Here is a 27601-nt window from a genome sequence, read left to right on the forward strand (position 1 = left end):
TAATGAAATTAGACATCACTTACCAGGTGCAGAAATGGCAGCTGTGGTGGCTGTCTCTGTTGTAGTTGTTTCTTCTGAAGGAAAACAAATACATTCACAATCAATTCACCCAACTCGTATCAGGACCGTATTGAAAGAATTTCAACATCAGTCAGCAGGTCGGGTGAGACAGGCATGGAAGAAATGTAAGGTAAATAATTGGGCACAGAGTGGCAATCCAATGCTGATTTCCATGCCACGGAAGTTACAGCCTAACATCAGTCAGCAGGGAATACACAAAGTATAACAGAGTGTGCAAATAGCTTTATACCCTATTACTACAGGTGTCCAATTGGACATTAGTCCTGCCATTATATAGGCGAGTATTCCATCTGCACCACTGACAAGCTCTCCATCAAATGAGTGTCATTGTGAAAGATTGAATTTGAGATGCTGATTCCAGTCACCCTCTATGTTCTCACACTGACAGTTAAGAGTACTGAGGCTAGCTTCAATGATGAAAGGAGATTCAGACCAGAACAGAAAGCTATCCTTCACAAAATAGACAATATTCTCCTTCATTCAATAAATAAAACCTAGTCTCCCATCTGGAGAGATTTCCCATGGATCAAGGTGCTTAATTCAAAACTCAATGAAGATTAACTGACCTTAACTGACCACAATGGTGATGAGTGGTTTCATGTTATGTTTAATTTAATTGCATACTCAATTGAGATACGTATTGTTCACTAAGAGTGGAGAGGCTGATTTCAAGAAGATTATTTTCAGGTAAATGTGTGCTCTAAGGTGGCTACAGATATAAATCAAAATAAAATTTTGTTCAACTTTAACACCAATAAACACTGTCCTCCGGCTGGATTGGAAGAATATGCTGGAAGAGCAAGAAATCAGACTTTCACTGACAAGGAGCTGAAGCTGTGATAAAACCACTTGTATCTAAGGCTTTGCCATTTATAATGAAAGAACCAACATTTAGCAGTTGTGGAGCCAGTGGTTGAGCCAGTTGTTGGTGACACTGGTGTAGTTTTTAATTCTGAAAAATATTAAAGACATTTATAGGAACATAAGACTTAAGAGTATGAGTAGGCCATTCAGCCCTTCGAGCCTGCTCTGCCATTCAATAAGATCTTAGCTGATCTGGTTGCAGTCTCAACTCCACTTTGCCATCTGACCCCCATACCTTAACTCCCTTGTTGATCAAACTTCTGTCTAACTCTGACTTAAATAAATTCAATGTCCCAGCCTCCACTGCTTTCTGGGCAAGAGAATTCTGCATACTGATGACACTTTAAGAGAAAAGCAATTCTCCTCATCTCCATTTGGTAGACCTCTTATTCTTAAACCGTTTCCACTGGGTATAGTCTCTCCTGCCAGTGGAACATCATCATCTTATATACCCTATCAAATCTCCTCAGGATCTCATATGTTTCAATACGATCACCTCTCATTCTTCGAAATTCCAATGGGTACAGGCCCAACCTGCTGAACCCTTCTTCATAAGCTAACTTCCTTATCTGAGGAATGAGTCGAGTGAACCATCTCTGTATTGCTTCTAAAAACATTATATATTTTACATCTTTCAAATAAGGGGACCATAACTGTGCCCAGTATTCCAGATGTGGTCTCAGCAAGACACTATACAGCTACAGTAAAACTTTGCTACTTTTCTTTCCTATTCTCCTTGCAATAAATGCCAACTTTCCATTTGCCTTCCTAATCACTTGCTAAACATGCATACTGATATGTTGTGATTAATATAACAGGACACGCAGATTCCCCTGTACCATGAAGTCCTGCAGTCTCTTTCCATTTAAATATTACACTGCTTTTCTATTCTTCCTGCCAAAGTGGGCTAGTTCACCTTTTTCCCACATTATCGTCCATCTGTTAATTTTTTGCCCACTAACTTAACCTTTCTATCACTTTGCACACTCACTGCTTCCTCTTGACAACATACTTTCCTATCTATCTTGGTGTCATCGGCAAATTTAGCTACCGTGCATTCGATCCCTCCATCCAAATCATTGATATAGATTGTAAACATTTGAGGCCCCAGTACTGAGCCCTGTGCCACTCCACTAGTCATAGTTTGCCAACACAAAAAACACACATTTATCCCTACTCTCTGCTTCCTGCTTGCTAATCTATCCTTGATCCATGCTGATATGTTACGCTCTGCACCATCTAATCTTACCTTGTATAGTGACCTCTGATTTGGCACCTTATCAAATGTCTTCTGGAAATCCAAATGCAGAACATCTACAGGTTCCATTTTATGCATCTTGCTTGTTACTTCCTCAAGAAAATTTATACATTTTGTTAAATACAATTTCCCTTTCACAAATCCATGTTGACTCTCCCTGATCAAATTATGATTTTCTAAGTATCCTGCTTTAACCCCCTTAATAATGGATTCTAGCAATTTCTCGATTACAGATGTTAGGCTAACTGGCCTGTAGTTTCCTACTTTCTGTCTCCGCCCTTTCTTCAATAAAGGTGTTACATCAGCTACTTTCCAATCCCTGGGGACCCTTCCGGAATCTAAGGCCCATTCAAAGCCACAAAATTCTTACTCAATTCCTCAAGAGCATTTGTGAACGTTCAACATAACGTGACAAGACTTGGGTTAAATAAATAGAAGAAAATAATTAAGTGTAAATTCATGATACATTATTCAAAAAATAATAGGCCAAAGGTCGGAAAGATGGCAATAATTCAGTTGAAGCTGAAAATACTCAACTAGGTCAAAGGATGTTTCAAAGGAGACCTCACTCACCAGTTGTGGAACTGGTTGTAGTCTCATATGTGGTGCTTGTTACTGTTGTCAAAGTTATTTCTTCTAAAGAAAAGCAAAAGAATTTACAAGCACTACATAAAATTCAGAATTGGGACTGCATTATGACTGTCTCGACAGAATCACCAGCTTTTACCCGAATTAAAAGAGAGCTCACAACCAGTTTGAAAACTCTTACTACAGATGCCCAATCAATCAGTATCTTGCCATAATGCAAGTTGTGTATTTCATCTGCACAAATGACAAGCTGTCCACCAGGTGGGGATCATTTTGGAAGTTCATGTTTGATGCACTGAATCCATCCAGAAGATCTTCATCCAAGACTGTGCAGATACTTAAAATACTCGTGCACTTTGAAAACCTAAAGCAACTTCCGACCGGAGCACAACACTATCCTTCATAATACACGTGTCACAGGTTGAGATGTGAATGCAAGAACACAGTGGACACTTACAGCTCATACTCTGAGTTATTCAACAGCTGAATACCTGCAGACACATCTCTAGTCAATTCCTGTACATCCAGATAATAAAGGCGGAATTAATTGAAGCTCATCACCACCAAAAAAATAATTGTCCATGGTAAAGCCTTGGATGCTATGACTTTCAGCATGAAACTTTGATACTTGTTCCTTGTCTAAGAAGCAAGAGGCTGACTTCAAGGGTCACTTTGAAGGAAGTTTCACAGTTGTATTTTAAAGAAATCATAACAACATTTGTTCAATAGTTAAACCAATAACCTCTATTCTCAGGTAGAGAAAACTTGGGTTGAATAGCAAAGGAATTGACGTTCACTGTCAAGTGGGAAAATTGCACTTGTGTCTAAGGCCTTGTTATTATATACAGAAGAAACCATCATTCACCAGTTGTAGTTGGTGATACTGTTGTAGTTGTTCCCTCTGAAAAAATTAATTATATTCAAAGCCACAAATTCTTCAATGAGCTTTAATGGGCGTTCACGACAAGACAACCGGACATGTAATCAGCTTGAAATATGAGAAAATATATTTCGATTTTATCACATTCCTCAAAATGAAATGGGCCAAGTGTCGAGTAAAAGGAAGTAATATACTTTCACAGATCGGGTGCTGAGGTTGAAAACCATTCTTGTGCTAATAGACTTGCTAATGTGTATTGCAAGGAGATATCACTCACCAGTTGTGGAACTGGCAGTCGTCGCACTTGTGGTGCTTGCTCCTGGTGTTGTAGGTGATTCTTCTGAAGGACAAACAAAAACACTGAGAACCAATACATCCAACTCTAACTGGGGCAGTTTTGGGTGAAGTGACAGACTCGATGTACATTTGATCATTTAAAAGAGAATGCACAAATAGGTAATATTAAAGGTATTGCATTCATGTGGCGCCTGACATGACTTAAAAGTTCTCTACAGACAAGGATTTATTTTTACTGTGAAGTCACTTAATTTGAACACAGTCAGAGCACAAAAACAGCTATCTAAAAATCTATTCTTAGAAGTGTTGTCTCAAGCAGAAACATTGATCAGAAACCTAAGGAGAACTCCACAGTTATCTTTAAAATACTGCCACGAGAACTTTAAATTTCACTAAAGGACAGACAAGGTCTTGAGTGAACCTCTAATCCAACACCTCACCTCAGTCCCAGTGCACCCTTCAGTAGAATCAGTTTAGATTTAGTGCTCAAGAGGCAGACTTGATGTCACCATCTTTTCAAGTGAGAATGTGACCCGTGAACCAAGACTGACAAAGGGGTTTTCACTGACCAGGAGTTTAAGCTGTAATTACATTCTGATTTTAAATTACTTCCTCATGTTTAATGAAAGAAGACATTACTCACCAGGTGTGGAACTGGCAGTAGAACTAGCTGTGGTGGTTGTCTCTGTTTTTGTAGTTGTTTCTTCTGCAGGAAAATAAATACATTCACAATCAATTCACTCAATAAGTATCAGGACAGTAATGAAAGAGTTTTAACATCAGTCAGCAGAGAATACGCAAGACAGTGTGCTAAAAAATTTAATCCCTATTACTATGGGTGCTCAATTGGACATTTTTTGTCACTTTATAATTTGTATATTGCACGTGCACCACTGACAAGCTCTCCATCAAATGAGTGTCATTGCAAAAGATTAAATTTGAGACACTGACTCCAGTCACTCTTTAAGATCTCACACTGTGCTGACACATAGAATATATTGAAAGGTCAAAGGAGATTCAGACTAGAACACAATGCTATCCTTCACCAAATAGGAGTTATTCAATAATTGATTATGTGGTCTCCCATCTGGAGAAATTTTCCACGCATCAAGGTATTTAATTCAAGATTCAATGACAATTGTCACCTTGGCTGACCACATTGGTGCTGAGTGGTTTAACGTAATGTTTAATTTAGTTGCAAGATCTAATTATCCTTTTGAGAAATGTTCCATTCAGGAGGAGAGGCTGATTTCAATAGGATTTATTTAAGTAAAATCTGCGACCTAAGGTGACTATTGGAATAAATCAAAACAAAAATTTTGTTCAATATTTATGCCAATAAACACTTAAACACTGCCCTTTGGCTGGAATGGAAGAAAATGCTGGTAGAGCCAGGGAACAGACTTTTATTGACAAGGAGCTGAAGCTGTGATAAACCACTTGTATTTAAGACTTTGCAATTGATAATGAAAGGACCATACTCACCAGTTGTAGAACCAATGGTTGAGCCAGTTGTTGTTGATGACACTGGTGTAGTTGTTAATTCTGAAAAATATTAAAGACTAAAGTCACAAAACTCTGACTCAATTGTTGAAGAACGTTTATGTCCTTTCAACATAAGATCATATAGTTTGTGCTAAATGAATATAAGAAAAAAATTAGGGTAAAATTGCAATACATCAGTCAGATACTTCTTGGACAAAGGTCTTGAAAAAGGAAATAATTGAGTTGAAGTTGAAAGTACTGAACTAGATCAAAGAATGTTTCCTGTTTATTAAGAGAAGACCTCACTCACCAGTTGTGAAACTGGCAGTAGACCCATAAGTGCTGGTTGTTGCTGTTGTTGAAGTTGTTTCTTCTGAAGAAGAGCAAAATAACTTATAGCCACTATATTCAATTTTGAATTGGGACAGTATTGTTACAGTTTCAAAGGAATCATCAATTATTACACAAATTAAAAGAGAGTTCACTATGGGTTTGAAAATGCTTACTACAGATCCCCAATCAATTACCCTGCCATAATATAAGTTCTGTCTTCCATCTGCGTGAATGACAAGGGGCAGAATTTTCTGTTTGTTGGGTGGGCAGGCCTGACACAATCGCCGGCCGTTGCAGAGCCGATCGCTGATGGCGAAGCAGGCCGTGCCACCATTTTGCGTGGGCAGGCCAATTAAGGCCCGCCCAGTGCGTTTCACACTCCCGTGGAGAGCAGGATTTTCAAATTTGAGGTTGGCGTGCACAGATCGCCAGTTCCAATGGGTAACCGGAAGTCCGTATAAAGAAAGGCCAGGCAGCCTCCTTTAGGCTGTTCACCATGGCCAGCAACAGGTACAGGGGGTCTGCATAACGGGCTCCGAAGGAGGGCAGGCCAGAGGAGGGGGGCAGGCTGCAGGGTTGACCAGTGGGGGGGCCAATGTTTCAATCGCTTCTCTGATGCCTGCCTTGCTGCCCTTCTTGAAGAGCTGGCAGAACATCGAGAGGTCCTGTTTCCCGAGGATGGGAGGAGGAGGGCTCCCCACATAACAAAGCGGGCCTGGCAGGAGGTGGCAGAGGTGCTCAGCTCCCAAGATGCTGTCCGTCGCACAGGAACCCAGTGCTGTAAACACTTCAATGATTTGTTGTGCACTGGAAGGGTGAGTACCATGTCGGCCTTGGCCATTTAACCCAGCAGGTAGCCTTAGCCTTTGAGGACCCCCCGCCACGTCTTAGTGTCGTTACTGGATTGGGCATTTGGCGCACGCTGGGTGGGCAAACAGATAGTGACCATGCTTACATCAACCTTATTGGTTGAGGAGAAGATGGGTTCTCCCCGCAGCATATGTTGGTGTTTGTCGCATTTGAGTAGTCTGGGGGCAACCTGCAGGGGAGGCAGCTAGACACATACTCAGAACTCCAACACATGTCTTATTGAAGGTGATGAGATGGTGGAAGAGGATCCTCAAGGTGTCGTTGCCAAGAACCATCTTCTGGCTTTGGCGCCGCACCTAGTTGCGCCTCCTTGCCATGGGCGCTAAGACCCATGCGTCATTGAAAGTGATGGATGCTGAATGTGTCCAAGGTGGCCGTTGGGGGAGGGGGCTGGGACCAGCCGTACTATCTCCTGGTGACTGATCACCAGTAATGTGGGCAGGAGCCACTGGAGGCCTCAGATGGGCCACTGTGGTTGGGGTGTGGCGTGCGCGTGCAGAGTACATGAGCGATCAACCCCAATAAATGTCCGTCGCACAGCTGTTCTGCAGGCAAAAACTGAACACAACACCCAAGAGTGCTTGCGCACTGGTGGTGGCCAGGCTGTGCTGCACATACTGACCCACTTCGAAGAACAGGCCATGGAGTTGGGAAGAAGCCAAGAGGCCAGGTTGGCAGATATCGGTGAGGCTGGGGTGCAGCGGCCAGGTGTTTGAGGGCCACAGTCCCATCCACTCTGTCTCCCCACCATCCAAAGCACTGATGATTGCTGCAATCGTTAATGCTGCAACACTGCTCATTCACAGACTGATACAGTCAGACGTGTGGGTCATACACAAAGGTCCCTCAGCCCCTTGAGGATGCGCGTCTCTAGTACCTTCCAAGGTAAAAGCCAGACTTGCCTTTATTAGCCAAGGAATAGAATGTATTGCTCTTGGCCACACCACCTTGAGGCTCCCCTTCCACCATCTCATCACCATCAATAAGACATGTGTTGGAGTTCTGAGTATGTGTCTAGCTGCCTCTCCTGCAGGTTGCCCCCAGACTACTCAATGCGACAAACACCAACATATGCTGCGGGGAGAACCCATCTTCTCATCAACCAAAGTTGCCGTATGCCATTTCTCACCACTATCCCCATGGCCTAACATGCCATGGCATCGCTGCTGCACATCCAAATACTTATTGTATCTTGGGAGGGTTTGTACCTCCACCATCCTTTCAGCCAGTACGTCCCACATTACTCTGTCCAAAAGGTCCTCAGAACCTCAGCTTTCAACCTCAGGGCACTCAACTTCAATAAACGCCACCAGGTTAGTCATCCCTCCGCCAAGGGGAAATTTTGCCTTCTGTCCACCCAGTCTATGCCCCTCATAATGGTATGAAGGTCAATAATGTGACCTGTTAATCTCCTGTGCTCCACGGGAAATGTCACAAATGTATGCAATGTTTCCTCATCACTCCAACTCTCCAGGCCAGCATGTATCCAGGTCAAGAACCTCTGCACTCTCCCCATGCCAATGCCATCCCTCCCATAAAATGCAGTTCACAACTGAAGGCAGAAGTGTAGATGTGGCCTTAACAGCGTTTTCTGCACTTGCAACATGACCTCCCTTTTCCTACATTCTATTCCTCGGCTAATAAAGGCAAGTCTGGCTTTTATCTTGTTAAACGCCTTATGTTCCTGTTCTGCTACCTGAACAGGTCTGCCCAGCAAGGTCCCTTTAATCGTCCTTACTTTCCATAGTCCTACCATTTCTCCTGTATTCCCGTACTTTGTTTGTCTTGCCCAAGTGCTAAACCGCACACTTATCCACACAACATTCCATATGGCATTCCTTAGGCCCTCTGACCAGCCTGTCTGTATGCGTGTGTAATGTTTGGGCCTCCTCTTGACTATTTGCCATCCCACCAATGTTCGTCTCCTTAGGTTCTTGAAGGTTGAGCGCATTATGAGGCTGGGGGAAGGGATGAATTGTGTTACTGACTGAACGCTAACTGATCCACTGTCCTTGCTGTTAATTTCAACATCACCACCGCATGGCTGCCAGGAGGACGCCCAGAGCCCCCTCTCCACACCTGAGGGGCATCAATTGGCACTAGCGTCACATCGTTTCAGCGAGCCAGGCACCAGCGCAGCAACTACCACATCGGTGGGGATTATGACGTTGGCTAGTGTCCTGGGTCACAGTGGAGAGGGCACTTCACAATCGCTGGAGGAGATGGCACGGACAGAGAGTGCCAATGGCGTCAGCACCCAGACGACTGCAGGGGACCAGGCACATGCTGAGCCGGGCAGTGATGATGTGCCTCTGGAGATTTCAGTCATGCAGCAGCAGCAGGACAAGCAGCCGTGTGTGCGGGAGCATCTGGCAGGGTTGCATGAGGGTGTGCTTCAGTTGGTCTATGTGGTGGAGGAGTCCAGGCAGAGTGTCAGTGATGGCATGAACCTCAGGACAGAGCGTCAGGCTTCCTCCATTGAGAGATTGGCGACTCTCATAGAGAGGGGCTTCAATTGGATTGAGAATCTTCTGACTGGGTTACGCAATGACCTGCAAGCCCTCACAGCACTAATGGCCACAGGTGGTCATTGGCAATGTGGGAGATATTCTGGGTACCAAGTATTGCAGCTCGGTGCCCATCCATCTGTGGTGAGCAGGGAGGTCCAATGTGGCCTCACGTCGGCACAGCAGCTGCCTGTCTTCACTGCGAACTCCTCTCAGGGCGCTCCGGATGAGGGCAGCAGCTCCTCCGCCCCTCTGCCAGTCAACATTGCATCCATTGAGGCTGCGACAACTGGGGAGGTGCCAGTTCTGGAACTGGCCACTCCCTCCCAGATGGGGCCAGCACAGGCTCCACGGGCCAGAGGATGTCCGCCAGGGTCATCGAGGCCAACAGGACAGCAGAGTCTGCAGGCTGTCTCACAAGCCACTCCGAGCGATGGGGCGGCACCAAGACGAAGCACCCACAAAAGTTAGTATAAGGCACATTAGGCGCTCCACAGGTTTGTCACTGGTGATTTTCTGTTGCCCCTAGATTAGGGAATTTATTTTGTGAATGTCAGAGCAACGTTTTGTCATGTTTTTGGTGGCACCATCTGATGGATGGCAATAAAGCCCACATTTGTTACCATGGCTGAGGGTGTCTCCTTTGTGCTGCATTTGTCTGTTTCACAGACATATCATGAGTGTTTGAGTGGACATTGATGTTTCTGTACTAAGCCCTTAGTTGCAGCTGATCAGGTGGAAGATGTAGCACCTAAGTGCCACGTGTGGAAGTTCCAGGCAATACTGGTCCTGCTGATCCATGTGTGTGGAGCTAGCGGAAGGTTCATTGGATTAAAATGACCCGGGTGTCCCTGCCTCCTTGGTGTAGTATTGGGTTGGCGTGCTGCCCTTCATCATTGCCATGTGCTTCCTCATCCTCTGAGCCACTGCTGGATTCATCATGTGCAGCCTCATCCACTGCGTCAAGGTCTTCATCGTCAGCTGCACCCCCCTTTTCAGCGCAAGATTGTGCAGAGCGCAGCATGCTACCACTATCAGAGAGACACGATCTGGGGGGTACCGCAGTGCGCCCCCTGTGCGGTCCAGACAATGGAAGCGCACCTTGAGAAGACCAATGGCTCTCTCCACCACAGCCCTTGTGGTGCCGTGGTTCCTATTGTAGCGCTCCTCAGCTTCTGTTCTTGGATGGCGGAGAGGCGTCATGAGCCACCTTCTGAGGGGATAGCACTTGTCACCCACCAGCCAACCATCCAGCCGGGCTGGAGCAGTGAAGAGCCCCGGCACCTGGGAGTGTCTGAGGATGTAGGCGTCATGGGAGCTGCCTGGGTACCTTGCACGGACTTGTAGAAACAGCATCCTGTGATCACACACTATCTGCACGTTCATGGAGTGGAAGCCCTTCTTGTTGACGAAGGCACCGGGCTCACCTACTGGCGCCTTGATGGCCACATGTGTACAGTCTATAGCACCCTGGACGTGGGGGAAGCCAGCAATAGCCGCGAAGCCTCTGGCTTGCTGTGCCTGACTTGCCTGGTCGCAGTAGAAGTGGATGAAGGTCAATGCACGCCTGAACAGAGCGTCTGTAACCTGCTTGACACAAGTGTGGACAGCTGGTTGGAAGACACAGCAAAGATCACCCACCGAGCTCTGGAAGGAGCCAGATGCATAGAAGCAGAGGGCAACTGTGACCATCAGAGCTGCTGGCATGGGGTGTCCACCCACACAGTTAGGAGATATCTCAGGGCCAATCATCTGACAGATGTAGTTCACTGTTTCGCCTTGACAGTCGGAGCCTCCTTCGGCACTGCACCTCAGTCATATTGAAGAAGCTGCTTTGTCACCTGTATATCCTGGCAGCAGGATAGTGGCGTCATCTGCGGCCCCTTCCACCTTGGACAACCTCTTGGATCTGCGTCCCTTGTGCCTGCGCCTGGCCTCCCAAAGGTGGCTCCACTGGAGGCTGATTGACCAGTCCTGGCCTCCTCCTCCTTCTAGTCCTTCCTTCCACCTCAGAGGATCTGCCTCCAGTGGACATGTCAGATCCCAGGCCCAGCCTAAATGGAGCCCTCCGGAAAGCTGCAGGACCGATAAAGATTACTGTCTGCAGAGTGCTGAGCTAAAGCTCCAAATTACAGAGAAAGCTGTTGGAAGTCGACCTGAACTGCTACCGATCATACAGGCAAGTTTAAAAGAACTTGCTGCAATAATGACTTCGCATGGAACATTGACAATCCCACTGAGCCCACATATCCCGCCCGTGGATGGGTGTTGTTAATATTTGCATGTTTGGATTTGTTTCAAAATTATTCTTTAAAGTTACAGGTGAAAGAAGAAAATAGAAGAATATGAAATCGGAAAGAGCACAGACACCTCCAAACAAGTCATCTACACGACCCTCCAAACACCATCTGCTCTGCATGAGGCAGAACCTGCAGATTGTGCATTGGACTTAACTGCTATAGTGGAACTCCTCAAACCGGAATGGAAGCAAGTCATCCTCGAACCTGAGGCACTGTCTGACAGGGGAAAGAGAGATATTGAAAGAAAGCATCACTTACCAGTTGTAGAACTGGCTGTAGACACTGTTGTTGTTACGGTTGATGTAATTGGAACTTCTGAAGGAAAAGGAAAACATTGAAAATCGTGGCACACTGACTGCAAATCCAGCAGCATTAATACAGTTCCAGCATCCAGTTATTTAATTGACAGCAAGGAATAAAGAATGAGGAAAGTATTGACAAGAGTTACTGACTACCTCAACTAACTTCGAGTACAAAGAACCAAACTTAAAAAGGAAAAAGAGAAATCAATATTTGCATATTTGGTTTTGTTTCAAAAATATTCTTTAAAGTTACAGGTGAAAGAAGAAAATGGAAGAATATGAACAAATACAGTATTCTAAGGGGAACATCCTTTAATAAGATATAGTTTTGAAACTATTAGACTTTGAAAAATATGCTGCCTATCACCATCAACGTGCAATGATTATTTTGCATATTTTGTAAATGTCAGGCTGTTATTTAGGAAAAGATTCGGTAAACATTGGAATGCAAGTTAATTCCATGAGAGAACGGTGCATACAGAAACATGGATAAAACATATTTCCTCATGTGCACATTCTGATCGAGCATCGTCTGAACGTGTCAGTTATCAACCAGTTCACTCTGGAAGTTCTGGACTAAATATTGACAAGTGTGAAGTAATGGACTTCCACTGTCTGGAAGTTGTTGAAACAAGACGGCTCGTGTCACTGGTTTTGCTACTGTATATCGAAAGAAGCCATCACTCACCCGGTGTGGAGCCGGGAGTGGACCTGGTTGTAGCTGATTTCACTGTTGTCGTGGTCACTTCTGAAGGCCAAGAAACATAATCAAACCCACTGCAATACAACATAAAGGCTAATCGTGTTCCACTGTAAGATTTATTTTATTGGCTTTGCTGCAATTATGATGTTTAAAATAGTACATCTGGATTCAGATGTCTCCAAATATTCAATCACTTCCACCCACATCAGGTCCACATGACTGAATGGACTGACATTGTCTAAAAGGCGAATTTGAGAACAGTGCATTGGTGTGAACACTCATGCACACAAGAGTTCCCCTCAGCCATGGCCCCTGATCTACCTTCTTTCAAGGAGTAAAAATTTCATCCATTTCCCTTTGGAAAATAAGGCCACAGTATCTACCCATGGTGAAGTGATGAACTTCTAGTGTGTGCTGAAAGAAGATCACCACTTTCACTCCAGTAAAAGCAAAATATTGTGAATGCTCAAAATCTGAGACTAAAGCAGAAAGTGCTGGAAATACTCAGCAGATGTTGCCAGACCTGCACAATTTTTCCAGCACTATCTTTTTATTTCACTTCTTTCCTGGTCTTGCTGCTGGTTATTAAAAGAAGCCTTTACTTACCCGGTCTGGAGCCAGTAGTGGACCCAGTTGTAGTTGGTGTCACTGTTGTAGTCAACCCTTCTGAGGAACAAGAAGAATAGTGAAAGCCACTGCACCACAATGTAAATACCATAGCTTTCCTATATATTGTGGGCATAAAACCAACACACTGATCTTGCTACAAAAGTGAAGTTCACAAAACTAAATGATGATTCAGATCTGAGTAAATTTTCAACCATTTACATCGAAAAGGCAGCGTGTACAAGACTGAATGAATGGATGGAGATTCCTTGAAAGTTGCAAAAGAGAAAAGCATCCCAGCGTGAACAGACTTGCTGGTGAATAGTGAAAGGAGACATCACTTACCTGCTGTAGTAGTTTTCTCAGTCACAGGTGTGGTAGTTGTTTCCTGTGTTGTTGTTGACACTGCTGAAAAGAAAATAAATTTCAAAACCACCGAATTCCAATTCCAAATCCTCCAGCATTGATAATTTTACAACTGGGATACATTATTGATATTAAGGCACAGATCTTAAGGAAAATGGTAAGTACAGCTACTTACTAGGTATCATGATTTCTTTATCTGCTTTATGTTATTAAACAAGTATCATTTACCCGAAGTGGAGGTTGTACTGGTGGTCGTTGTGCTCACTGGTGACACTGGCTCACAGCAAATGCGAACTTGGTAGTCAAAACAAAATCTTTTCTCCTCCAAAGCACTTTTAGAGACTACACAGGTGAGCCCTTTGTCTTTGTCGCATATCACATTGTCTGGTGACTCGCTGATTGGTCTCTCAGGCTGATCAACAAATTGACACTGAATGTTAGTAATTTCTTCATAAGGGAAGGAACAGTATTCATTATCTTTGGGGTTAAGCAATTCAAAATCGCCTGGGCTGTACTCAGAAGGTGTATGTTCATTAATCCAGGGTGACCATTTGCCATGGCAGACGACCTCTGTAAGAGAAAAGGGGAAATGTGTGAAAAAATGAGACACTCATGAACTAACCAAAGGGGACCGTAAATTTGACAGCAGTAAGTCAGCATTTGTAAATGCTTCATATGAATTTTTTCATGATAATGCTCTGAAACATTAATAATATCAACACCACAACAAGGGAAAATCTTCGCACAATATTTGGCAGTGATTCTAATAGAATTGAAAAGTGTTCAGCCAGCGAGCAGCTGTGAATGGAAATTGTACAGTTTAGTATCATAGTGGAAAATCGCAATGAAAGCATGTGTGAGAAAAAGTAGCAACTCAAGGAGACAGATGTGGGGAGAAGTGAGCAAGTTCACAGTTTAAACTGTTGAAACATCAATTATTTTATTCTTCCGAAGGGAAAAACTCCTCCAGGAAAACCTGTCATAACAGCATTTTTGTAATTGTGAAAATGCCACTGTTTGTAGATTGAGAACACTGAACTTTTCAAATAATCCCTTCCCAAGGAATTGGCTTTACGTCTAAAGGACTGAACTGATGGAACTGCATTGTCTGTGCCAAAATTGATCAAGGCACACTTGTAAGAGTAATTGAAATGAGAATTGGGATCCAGTATCACAAACCTGAGAAAAAAGTCATCCTCTGCCCAAGACCACATGTTGAGCAGGAAGGTGACAATTACTCATATCCAGCTCTGCTGGGCAGGAGATGTCATTTGTATGCCTGACTGCAGACTCTAATAGCAACTGCTCTACCTGGAACTAGGTCACAGCATGAGACTCCCAGGAGGGCAGTGGAATCACTTCCGGGATGTCCCCAAACCTTGCACTAGAAGTCAGACCTCCCTGTCGATTCATGGGAGTCCCTGGCCTCTGACTGGCCAAAATGGAGACGTTGCATTTGGGAAGACACTCACACATCAAGAGATTCGTCGCAGAGACAAACTCGAGTCAGCTGAATGAGTACACACACCTCCAAACAAGTCATCTACACGACCCTCCAAACACCATCTGCTCTGCATGTGGCAGAACCTGCAAATCGTGCATTGGGTTTAACTGCTATAGTGGAACTCCTCAAACCGGAATGGAAACAAGTCATCCTTGAACCCAAGGGACTGTCTGACAGGGGAATGGGAGATATTGAATGAAAGCATCACTTACCAGTTGTAGAACTGGCTGTAGACACAGTTGTTGTTACGGTTGATTGAGTTGGCACTTCTGAAGGAAAAGGAAAACATTGAAAACCATTGCACACTGACTGCAAATTCAGCAGCATTAATACAGTTCCAGCATTCGGTTATTTCATTGAGAATAAGGCATGAAGAATGAGGAAAGTATTGACAAGAGTTACTGACTACCTCAACTAACTTCGAGTACAAAGAACCAAACTTAAACAGGAAAAAGACAAATCAATAATTGCATATTTGGTTTTGTTTCAAAAATATTCTTTAAAGTTACAGGTGAAAGAAGAAAATGGAAGAATATGAACAATTACAGTATTGTAAGGGGAACATCCTTTGATATGATGCCGTTTTGAAACTATTGGACTTTGAAAAAATGCTGCCTATCACCATCAACGAGCAATGAACAATTTCCATATTATGTAAATTTCAGGCCGTTATCGGGGAAAAGGTTCTGTAAACATTGGTGAGCAAGTTAATTCCATGAGAGAACGGTGCATACAGAAACATGGATAAAACATATTTCCTCATGTGCACATTCTGATCGAGCTTCGTCTGAACGTGGCAGTTATCACCCAGTTCACTCTGGAAGCTCTGGACTAAATATCGACAAGTGTGAAGTAATGGACTTCCACTGTCTGGAAGTTGTTGAAACAAGACATCTCATGTCACTGGTTTTGCTACTGTATATCGAAAGAAACCATCACTCACCCGGTGTGGAGCCGGGAGTGGACCTGGTAGTAGCTGATTTCACTGTTGTCGTGGTCACTTCTGAAGGCCAAGAAACATAATCAAACCCACTGCAATACAACATAAAGGCCAATCGTGTTCCACTGTAAGATTTATTTTATTGGCTTTGCTGCAAATATGATGTTTAAAATAGTACATCTGGATTCAGATGTCTCCAAATATTCAATCACTTCCAACCACATCAGGTCCACATGACTGAATGGACTGACATTGCCTAAAAGGTGAATTTGAGAACAGTGCACTGGTGTGAACACTCATGCACACAAGAGTTCGCCTCAGCCATTACCCCTGAACAAACTTCTGTCAAGGAATAAAAATTTCATCCATTTCCCTTTGGAAAGTAAGGACACAGTATCTACCCATGGTGAAGTGATGAACTTCTAGTGTGTGCTGAAAGAAGATCACCACTTTCACTCCAGTAAAAGCAAAATATTGTGAATGCTCAAAATCTGAGACTAAAGCAGAAAGTGCTGGAAATACTCAGCAGGTGCTGCCAGACCTGCTCAATTTTTCCAGCACTATCTTTTTATTTCACTTCTTTCCTGCTCTTGCTGCTGTTTATCAAAAGAAGCCTTTACTTACCCGGTCTGGAGCCAGTAGTGGACCCAGTTGTAGTTTGTGTCACTGTTGTAGTCAACCCTTCTGAGGAACAAGAAGAATAATGAAAGCCACTGCACCACAATGTAAATACCATAACTTTCCTATATATTGTGGGCATAAAACCAACACACTGATCTTGCTACAAAAGTGAAGTTAACAAAACTAAATGATGATTCAGATCTGAGTAAATTTTCAACCATTTACATCGAAAAGGCAGCGTGTACAAGACTGAATGAATGACGGAGATTTCTTGAAAGCTGCAAAAGGGAAAAACATCCCAGTGTGAACAGACTTGCTGGTGAATAGTGAAAGGAGACATCACTTACCTGCTGTAGTAGTTTTCTCAGTCACAGGTGTGGTAGTTGTTTCCTGTTTTGTTGTTGACACTGCTGAAAAGAAAATAACTTTCAAAATCACCGAATTCCAATTCCAAATCCAACAGTATTGAGAATTTTACAACTGGGATACATTATTGATACTAAGGCACAAATCTTGAGGAAATTGGTAATTACAGCTACTCACTAGGTATCATGATTTCTTTATCTGCTTTATGTTATTAAACAAGTATGATTTAACATGAAGATATTATGAAGTGGCAAATATCTCTCTCACTTACCCGAAGTGGAGGTTGTACTGCTGGTTGTTATGCTCACTAGTGACACTGGCTCACAGCAAATGCGAACTTGGTAGTCAAAACAAAATCTTTTCTCCTCCAAAGAACTTTTAGAGACTACACAGTTGAGCCCTTTGTCTTTGTCGCATATCACATTGTCTGGTGACTCGCTTATTGGTCTCTCAGGCTGATCAACAAATTGACACTGAATGTTAGTGATTACTTCAGAAGGGAAGGAACAGTATTCATTATCTTTCGGGTTAAACAATTCAAAATCGCCTGGGCTGCCCTCAGAAGGTGTATGTTCATTAATCCAGGGTGACCATTTGCCACGGCAGATGACCTCTGTAAGAGAAAAGGGGAAATTTGTGAAAAAATGAGTCGCTCATGAACTAACCAAAGGGTACCACAAATGTGACAGCAGTAAGACAGCATTTGTAAATGCTTCATATGAATTTTTTCATGATAATGCTATGAAACATTAATAATATCAACACCACAACAAGGGAAAATCTTCGCACAATATTTGGCAGTGATTCTAATAGAATTGAAAAGTGTTCAGCCAGCGAGTAGCTGTGAATGGAAATTGTACAGTTTAGTATCATAGTGGAAAATCGCAATGAAAACATGTGTGAGAAAAGGTAACAACTCAAGGAGACAGATGTGGGGAGAAGTGAGCAAGTTCACAGTTTAAACTGTTGAAACATCAATTATTTTATACTTCCGAAGGGAAAAACTCCTCCGGGAGCACCTGTCACAACAGCGTTTATGTAATTGTGAAAATGCCATTCTTTGTAGATTGAGAACACTGAACTTATGAAATAATCCCTTCCCAAGGAATTGGCTTTGGGTCTAAAGGACTGAACTGATGGAACTGCATTGTCTGTGCCAAAGTTGATCAAGGCGCAGTTGTAAGAGTAATTGAAATGAGAATTGGAGTCCAGTATCACAAACCTGAGAAAAAGGTCATCCTCTCCCAAGACCACATGTTGCGCAGGAAGGTGACAATTACTCATAAGAAGCTCTGCTGGGCAGGAGATGTCATTTGTATGCCTGACTCCAGACTCCAATAGCAACTGCTCTACCTGGAACTAGGTCACAGCAGGAGACTCCCAGGAGGGTAGTGGAAACACTTCCAGGATGTCCCCAAAGCTTGTCCTAGAAGTCAGACCTCCCTGTCGATTCATGGGAATCCCTGGCCTCTGACTGACCAAAATGGAGACGTTGTATTTGGGAAGACATCAAGAGATTCATCACAGAGACAAACTCGAGTCAGCGGAATGAGCACACACACCTCCAAACAGGTCATCTACACGACCCTCCAAACTCCATCTGCTCTGCATGTGGCAGAACCTGCAGATCCTGCATTGGACTTAACCGCTATGGTAGAATTCCTCAAACCGGAATGGAAGCAAGTTATCCTCGAACCCAAGGGATTGTCTGACAGGGGAAAGGGAGATATTGAAAGAAAGCATCACTTACCAGTTGTAGAACTGGCTGTAGACACAGTTGTCGTTACGGTTGACGGAGTTGTCACTTCTGAAGGAAAAGAAAAACATTGAAAACGTCTGCACTCTGACTGCAAATCTAGCAGCATTGATAGAGTTCCAGCATTCGTTTATTTAATTGACAATAAGGCATAAAGAATGAGGAAAGTATTGACAACAGCTACTGACTTCCTCAACTAACTTCAAATACAAAGGACCAAACTTAAACAGGAGAAAGACAAATCAATATTTGCATATTTGGTTTTGTTTCAAAAATATTCTTTAAAGTTACAGGTGAAAGATGAAAATGGAAGAATATGAACAATCACAGCATTCTACAGGGAACATCCTTTGATAAGATATATTTTTGAAACTATTGGACTTTGAAGAAGATGCTGCAAATCACCATCACCGTACCACGAACATTTTCCATATCATGTAAATTTCAGGCCGTTATTGAGGAAAAGATTCGGCAAACATTGGTGAGCAATTATATTCCATGAGAGAACGGTGCATACAGAAACATGGATAAAACATATTTCCTCATGTGCACATTCTGATCGAGCTTCGTCTGAACGTGGCAGTTATCACCCAGTTCACTCTGGAAGTTCTGGACTAAATATCGACAAGTGTGAACTAATGGCCTTCCACTGTCTGGAAGTTGTGGAATTAAGGTAGCTCGTGTCACTGGTTTTGCTACTGTATATCGAAAGAAGCCATCACTCACCCGGTGTGGAGCCGGGAGTGGAGCTGGTTGCAGTTGATATCACTCTTGTCGTGGTCACTTCTGAAGGACAAGAAACATAATCAAACCCACTGCAATACAACATAAAGGCTAATCGTGTTCCGTTGTAAGATTTATTTTATTGGCTTTGCTGTAAATATGATGTTTAAAATAGTACATCTGGATTCAGATGTCTCCAAATATTCAATCACTTCCACCCACATCAGGTCCACATGACTAATGGACTAACATTGCCTAAAAGGTGAATTTGAGAACAGTGCACTGGTGTGAACACTCGTGCACTCAAGAGTTCCCCTCAGCCATGGCCCCTGATCAACCTTTTTCAAGGAATAAGCATTTCATCCATTTCCCTTTGGAAAGTAAGGCCACAGTATCTACCCATGGTGAAGTGATGAACTTCTAGTGTGTGCTGAAAGAAGATCACCACTTTCACTCAAGTAACAGCAAAATACTGTGAATGCTCGAAATCTGAGACTAAAGCAGAAAGTGCTGGAAATACTCAGCAGGTGCTGCCAGACCTGCTCAATTTTTCCAGCACTATCTTTTTATTTCACTTCTTTCCTGCTCTTGCTGCTGTTTATCAAAAGAAGCCTTTACTTACCCGGTCTGGAGCCAGTAGTGGACCCAGTTGTAGTTGGTGTCACTGTTGTAGTCAACCCTTCTGAGGAACAAGAAGAATAATGAAAGCCACTGCACCACAATGTAAATACCATAGCTTTCCTATATATTGTGGGCATAAAACCAACACACTGATCTTGCTACAAAATTGAAGTTCACAAAACTAAATGATGATTCAGATCTGAGCAAATTTTCAACCATTTACATCCAAAAGTAAGCGTGTACAAGACTGAATGAATGGATGGAGATTTCTTGAAAGCTGCAAAAGGGAAAAGCATCCCAGTGTGAACAGACTTGCTGGTGAATAGTGAAAGGAGACATCACTTACCTGATGTAGTAGTTTTCTCAGTCACAGGTGTGGTAGTTGTTTCCTGTTTTGTTGTTGACACTTCTGGCAATAAAATAACATTCAAAATCACCGAATTCCAATTCCAAATCCTACAGTATTGACAATTTTACTACTGGAATACATTTTTGATATTAAGGCACAAATCTTGAGGAAATTGGTAAGTACAGCTACTCACTCGGTTTCATGATTTCTTTATCTGCTTTATGTTATTAAACAAGTATGATTTAACATGAAAATATTATGAACTGGCAAATATCTTTCTCACTTACCCGAAGTGGAGATTGTACGCATGCTTGTTGTGCTCACTGGTGTCATTGGCTCACAGCAAATGCGAACTTGGTAGTCAAAACAAAATCTTTTCTCTTCCAAAGCACTTTTAGAGACTACACAGTTGAGCCCTTTGTCTTTGTCGCATGTCACATTGTCTGGTGACTTGCTGATTGGTCTCTCAGGCTGATCAACAAATTGACACTGAATGTTAGTGATTACTTCAGAAGGGAAGGAACAGTATTCATTATCTTTCGGGTTAAACAATTCAAAATCGCCTGGGCTGCCCTCAGAAGGTGTATGTTCATTAATCCAGGGTGACCATTTGCCATGGCAGATGACCTCTGTAAGAGAAAAGGGGAAATTTGTGAAAAAATGAGTCGCTCATGAACTAACCAAAGGGTACCACAAATGTGACAGCAGTTAGTCAGCATTTGTAAATGCTTCATATGAATTTTTTCATGATAATGCTCTGAAACATTAATAATATCAACACCACAACAAGGGAAAATCTTCGCACAATATTTGGCAGTGATTCTAATAGAATTGAAAAGTGTTCAGCCAGCGAGCAGCTGTGAATGGAAATTGTACAGTTTAGTATCATAGTGGAAAATCGCAATGAAAGCATGTGTGAGAAAAAGTAGCAACTCAAGGAGACAGATGTGGGGAGAAGTGAGCAAGTTCACAGTTTAAACTGTTGAAACATCAATTATTTTATTCTTCCGAAGGGAAAAACTCCTCCAGGAAAACCTGTCACAACAGCATTTTTGTATTTGTGAAAATGCCACTGTTTGTAGATTGAGAACACTGAACTTTTCAAATAATCCCTTCCCAAGAAATTGGCTTTACGTCTAAAGGACTGAACTGATGGAACTGCATTGTCTGTGCCAAAATTGATCAAGGCGCACTTGTAAGAGTAATTGAAATGAGAATTGGGATCCAGTATCACAAACCTGAGTAAAAAGTCATCCTCTCCCCAAGACCACATGTTGAGCAGGAAGGTGACAATTACTCATATCCAGCTCTGCTGGGCAGGAGATGTCATTTGTATGCCTGACTGCAGACTCTAATAGCAACTGCTCTACCTGGAACTAGGTCACAGCATGAGACTCCCAGGAGGGCAGTGGAATCACTTCCGGGATGTCCTCAAAGCTTGCACTAGAGGTCAGACCTCCCTGTCGATTAATGGGAATCCCTGGCCTCTGACTGGCCAAAATGGAGACGTTGCATTTGGGAAGACACTGCACACATCAAGAGATTCGTCGCAGAGACAAACTCGAGTCAGCGGAATGAGCACACACACCTCCAAACAAGTCATCTACACGACCCTCCAAACACCATCTGCTCTGCATGCGGTAGAACCTGCAGATCGTGCATTGGGTTTAACTGCTATAGTGGAACTCCTCAAACCGGAATGGAACCAAGTCATCCTCAAACCCAAGGGACTGTCTGACAGGGGAAAGGGAGATATTGAAAGAAAGCATCACTTACCAGTTGTAGAACTGGCTGTAGACGCAGTTGTTGTTACGGTTGATGGAGTTGGCACTTCTGAAGGAAAAGGAAAACATTGAAAACCGTTGCACTCTGACTGCAAATTCAGCAGCATTAATAGAGTTCCAGCATTTGGTTATTCAATTGACAATATGGAATAAAGAATGAGGAAAGTATTGACAACAGCTACTGACTACCTCAACTAACTGCGAATACAAAGGACCAAACTTAAACAGGAAAAAGACAAATCAATATTTGAATATTTGATTTTGTTTCAAAAATATTCTTTAAAGTTACAGGTGAAAGAAGAAAATGGAAGAATATGAACAATTACAGTATTGTAAGGGGAACATCCTTTGATATGATATCGTTTTGAAACTTTGGACTTTGAAAAAGATGCTGCCTATCACCATCAACGTGCAATGAGCATTTTCCATAGTATGTAAATGTCAGGCTGTTATTTAGGAAAAGGTTCTGTAAACATTGGTGAGCAAGTTAATTCCATGAGAGAACGGTGCATACAGAAACATGGATAAAACATATTTCCTCATGTGCACATTCTGATCGAGCTTCGTCTGAACGTGGCAGTTATCAACCAGTTCACTCTGGAAGTTCTGGACTAAATATCGACAAGTGTGAAGTAATGGACTTCCACTGTCTGGAAGTTGTTGAAACAAGACGGCTCGTGTCACTGGTTTTGCTACTGTATATCGAAAGAAGCCATCACTCACCCGGTGTGGAGCCGGGAGTGGACCTGGTTGTAGCTGATTTCACTGTTGTCGTGGTCACTTCTGAAGGACAAGAAACATAATCAGACCCACTGCAATACAACATAAAGGCTAATCGTGTTCCACTGTAAGATTTATTTTATTAGCTTTGCTGCAAAGATGATGTTTGAAATAGCACATCTGGATTCAGATGTCTCCAAATATTCAATCACTTCCACTCACATCAGGTCCACATGACTGAATTGTCTGACATTGCCTAAAAGGTGAATTTGAGAACAGTGCACTGGTGTGAACACTCATGCACACAAGAGTTCGCCTCAGCCATTACCCCTGAACAAACTTCTGTCAAGGAATAAAAATTTCATCCATTTCCCTTTGGAAAGTAAGGACACAGTATCTACCCATGGTGAAGTGATGAACTTCTAGTGTGTGCTGAAAGAAGATCACCACTTTCACTCCAGTAAAAGCAAAATATTGTGAATGCTCAAAATCTGAGACTAAAGCAGAAAGTGCTGGAAATACTCAGCAGGTGCTGCCAGACCTGCTCAATTTTTCCAGCACTATCTTTTTATTTCACTTCTTTCCTGCTCTTGCTGCTGTTTATCAAAAGAAGCCATTACTTACCCGGTCTGGAGCCAGTAGTGGACCCAGTTGTACTTTGTGTCACTGTTGTAGTCAACCCTTCTGAGGAACAAGAAGAATAATGAAAGCCACTGCACCACAATGTAAATACCATAGCTTTCCTATATATTGTGGGCATAAAACCAACACACTGATCTTGCTTCAAAAGTGAAGTTCACAAAACTAAATGATGATTCAGATCTGAGTACATTTTCAACCATTTACATCGAAAAGGCAGCGTGTACAAGACTGAATGAATGACGGAGATTTCTTGAAAGCTGCAAAAGGGAAAAGCATCCCAGTGTGAACAGACTTGCTGGTGAATATTGAAAGGAGACATCACTTACCTGCTGTAGTAGTTTTCTCAGTCACAGGTGTGGTAGTTGTTTCCTGTTTTGTTGTTGACACTGCTGAAAAGAAAAAAACTTTCAAAACCACCGAATTCCAATTCCAAATCCTCCAGCATTGATAATTTTACAACTGGGATACATTATTGATATTAAGGCACAGATCTTAAGGAAAATGGTAAGTACAGCTACTCACTAGGTATCATGATTTCTTTATCTGATTTATGTTATTAAACAAGTATGATTTAACATGAAAATATTATGAACTGGCAAATATCTTTCTCATTTACCCGAAGTGGAGGTTGTACTGGTGCTCGTTGTGCTCACTGGTGACACTGGCTCACAGCAAATGCGAACTTGGTAGTCAAAACAAAATCTTTTCTCCTCCATAGCACTTTTAGAGACCTCACAGTTGAGCCCTTTGTCTTTGTCGCATGTCACATTGTCTGGTGACTTGCTGATTGGTCTCTCAGGCTGATCAACAAATTGACACTGAATGTTAGTGATTACTTCAGAAGGGAAGGAACAGTATTCATTATCTTTCGGGTTAAACAATTCAAAATCGCCTGGGCTGCCCTCAGAAGGTGTATGTTCATTAATCCAGGGTGACCATTTGCCATGGCAGATGACCTCTGTAAGAGAAAAGGGGAAATTTGTGAAAAAATGAGTCGCTCATGAACTAACCAAAGGGTACCACAAATGTGACAGCAGTTAGTCAGCATTTGTAAATGCTTCATATGAATTTTTTCATGATAATGCTATGAAACATTAATAATATCAACACCACAACAAGGGAAAATCTTCGCACAATATTTGGCAGTGATTCTAATAGAATTGAAAAGTGTTCAGCCAGCGAGCAGCTGTGAATGGAAATTGTACAGTTTAGTATCATAGTGGAAAATCGCAATGAAAGCACGTGTGAGAAAAAGTAGCAACTCAAGGAGACAGATGTGGGGAGAAGTGAGCAAGTTCACAGTTTAAACTGTTGAAACATCAATTATTTTATTCTTCCGAAGGGAAAAACTCCTCCAGGAAAACCTGTCACAACAGCATTTTTGTATTTGTGAAAATGCCACTGTTTGTAGATTGAGAACACTGAACTTTTCAAATAATCCCTTCCCAAGGAATTGGCTTTACGTCTAAAGGACTGAACTGATGGAACTGCATTGTCTGTGCCAAAATTGATCAAGGCGCACTTGTAAGAGTAATTGAAATGAGAATTGGGATCCAGTATCACAAACCTGAGTAAAAGGTCATCCTCTCCCCAAGACCACATGTTGAGCAGGAAGGTGACAATTACTCATAAGAAGCTCTGCTGGGCAGGAGATGTCATTTGTATGCCTGACTGCAGACTCTAATAGCAACTGCTCTACCTGGAACTAGGTCACAGCATGAGACTCCCAGGAGGGCAGTGGAATCACTTCCGGGATGTCCTCAAAGCTTGCACTAGAGGTCAGACCTCCCTGTCGATTAATGGGAATCCCTGGCCTCTGACTGGCCAAAATGGAGACGTTGCATTTGGGAAGACACCGCACACATCAAGAGATTCGTCGCAGAGACAAACTCGAGTCAGCGGAATGAGCACACACACCTCCAAACAAGTCATCTACACGACCCTCCAAACACCATCTGCTCTGCATGCGGCAGAACCTGCAGATCGTGCATTGGGTTTAACTGCTATAGTGGAACTCCTCAAACCGGAATGGAACCAAGTCATCCTCAAACCCAAGGGACTGTCTGACAGGGGAAAGGGAGATATTGAAAGAAAGCATCACTTACCAGTTGTAGAACCGGCTGTAGACACAGTTGTTGTTACGGTTGATGGAGTTGGCACTTCTGAAGGAAAAGGAAAACATTGAAAACCGCTGCACTCTGACTGCAAATTCAGCAGCATTGATACAGTTCCAGCATTTGGTTATTCAATTGACAATAAGGCATAAAGAATGAGGAAAGTGTTGACAACAGCTACTGACAACCCCTACTAACTTCGAGTACAAAGGACCAAACGTAAACAGGAAAAAGACAAATCAATAATTGCATATTTGATTTTGTTTCAAAAATATTCTTTAAAGTTACAGGTGAAAGAAGAAAATGGAAGAATATGAACAATTACAGTATTGTAAGGGGAACATCCTTTGATATGATATCGTTTTGAAACTTTGGACTTTGAAAAAAATGCTGCCTATCACCATCAACGAGCAATGAACATTTTCCATATTATGTAAATATCAGGCCGTTAGTTAAGAAAAGGTTCGGTAAACATTGGTGAGCAAGTAGATTCCATGAGAGAACGGTGCATACAGAAACATGGATAAAACATATTTCCTCATGTGCACATTCTGATCGAGCTTCGTCTGAACGTGTCAGTTATCAACCAGTTCACTCTGGAAGTTCTGGACTAAATATTGACAAGTGTGAAGGAATGGACTTCCACTGTCTGGAAGTTGTTGAAACAAGACGGCTCGTGTCACTGGTTTTGCTACTGTATATCGAAAGAAACTATCACTCACCCGGTGTGGAGCCGGGAGTGGAGCTGGTTGCAGTTGATATCACTCTTGTCGTGGTCACTTCTGAAGGACAAGAAACATAATCAAACCCACTGCAATACAACATAAAGGCTAATCGTGTTCCACTGTAAGATTTATTTTATTGGCTTTTCTGCAAATATTATGTTTGAAATAGTACATCTGGATTCAGATGTCTCCAAATATTCAATCACTTCCACCCACATAATGTCCACATGACTGAATGGACTGACATTGCCTAAAAGGTGAATTTGAGAACAGTGCACTGGTGTGAACACTCATGCCCACATGAGTTCCCCTCAGCCATTGCCACTGATCAAACTTCTTTCAAGGAGTAAAAATATCATCCATTTGCCTTTGGAAAGTAAGGCCACAGTATCTACCCATGGTGAAGTGATGAACTTCTAGTGTGTGCTGAAAGAAGATCACCACTTTCACTCCAGTAAAAGCAAAATATTGTGAATGCTCGAAATCTGAGACTAAAGCAGAAAGTGCTGGAAATACTCAGCAGGTGCTGCCAGACCTGCTCAATTTTTCCAGCACTATCTTTTTATTTCACTTCTTTCCTGCTCTTGCTGCTGTTTATCAAAAGAAGCCTTTACTTACCCGGTCTGGAGCCAGTAGTGGACCCAGTTGTAGTTGGTGTCACTGTTGTAGTCAACCCTTCTGAGGAACAAGAAGAATAATGAAAGCCACTGCACCACAATGTAAATACCATAACTTTCCTATATATTGTGGGCATAAAACCAACACACTGATCTTGCTACAAAAGTGAAGTTAACAAAACTAAATGATGATTCAGATCTGAGTAAATTTTCAACCATTTACATCGAAAAGGCAGCGTGTACAAGACTGAATGAATGACGGAGATTTCTTGAAAGCTGCAAAAGGGAAAAACATCCCAGTGTGAACAGACTTGCTGGTGAATAGTGAAAGGAGACATCACTTACCTGCTGTAGTAGTTTTCTCAGTCACAGGTGTGGTAGTTGTTTCCTGTTTTGTTGTTGACACTGCTGAAAAGAAAATAACTTTCAAAATCACCGAATTCCAATTCCAAATCCAACAGTATTGAGAATTTTACAACTGGGATACATTATTGATACTAAGGCACAAATCTTGAGGAAATTGGTAATTACAGCTACTCACTAGGTATCATGATTTCTTTATCTGCTTTATGTTATTAAACAAGTATGATTTAACATGAAGATATTATGAAGTGGCAAATATCTCTCTCACTTACCCGAAGTGGAGGTTGTACTGCTGGTTGTTATGCTCACTAGTGAC

At 42.5% G+C, this 27601-nt stretch overlaps 1 protein-coding gene across 1 annotated transcript in view; it reads right to left on the bottom strand.

The window, feature by feature from the left end:
• Nucleotides 1-27601, bottom strand: part of LOC144687400 (uncharacterized) — a 190303-nt gene that overhangs the window by 78303 nt on the left and 84399 nt on the right. Inside the window, exons 38-48 of the mRNA XM_078553465.1 lie at nt 13669-14010; nt 13420-13482; nt 13075-13134; nt 12454-12513; nt 11722-11778; nt 5764-5826; nt 5454-5513; nt 4612-4674; nt 3949-4011; nt 2777-2839; nt 24-74 (exon numbers count right to left, since the gene is read on the bottom strand). Of these exons, the coding sequence (XP_078409591.1) occupies nt 24-74; nt 2777-2839; nt 3949-4011; nt 4612-4674; nt 5454-5513; nt 5764-5826; nt 11722-11778; nt 12454-12513; nt 13075-13134; nt 13420-13482; nt 13669-14010 (945 nt within the window). The remainder of the gene's footprint in view (nt 1-23; nt 75-2776; nt 2840-3948; nt 4012-4611; nt 4675-5453; nt 5514-5763; nt 5827-11721; nt 11779-12453; nt 12514-13074; nt 13135-13419; nt 13483-13668; nt 14011-27601) is intronic.

This window comes from Cetorhinus maximus, chromosome 12, assembly GCF_964194155.1.
Source record: "Cetorhinus maximus chromosome 12, sCetMax3.hap1.1, whole genome shotgun sequence".
NCBI classification, from domain to species: Eukaryota; Metazoa; Chordata; class Chondrichthyes; order Lamniformes; family Cetorhinidae; genus Cetorhinus; species Cetorhinus maximus.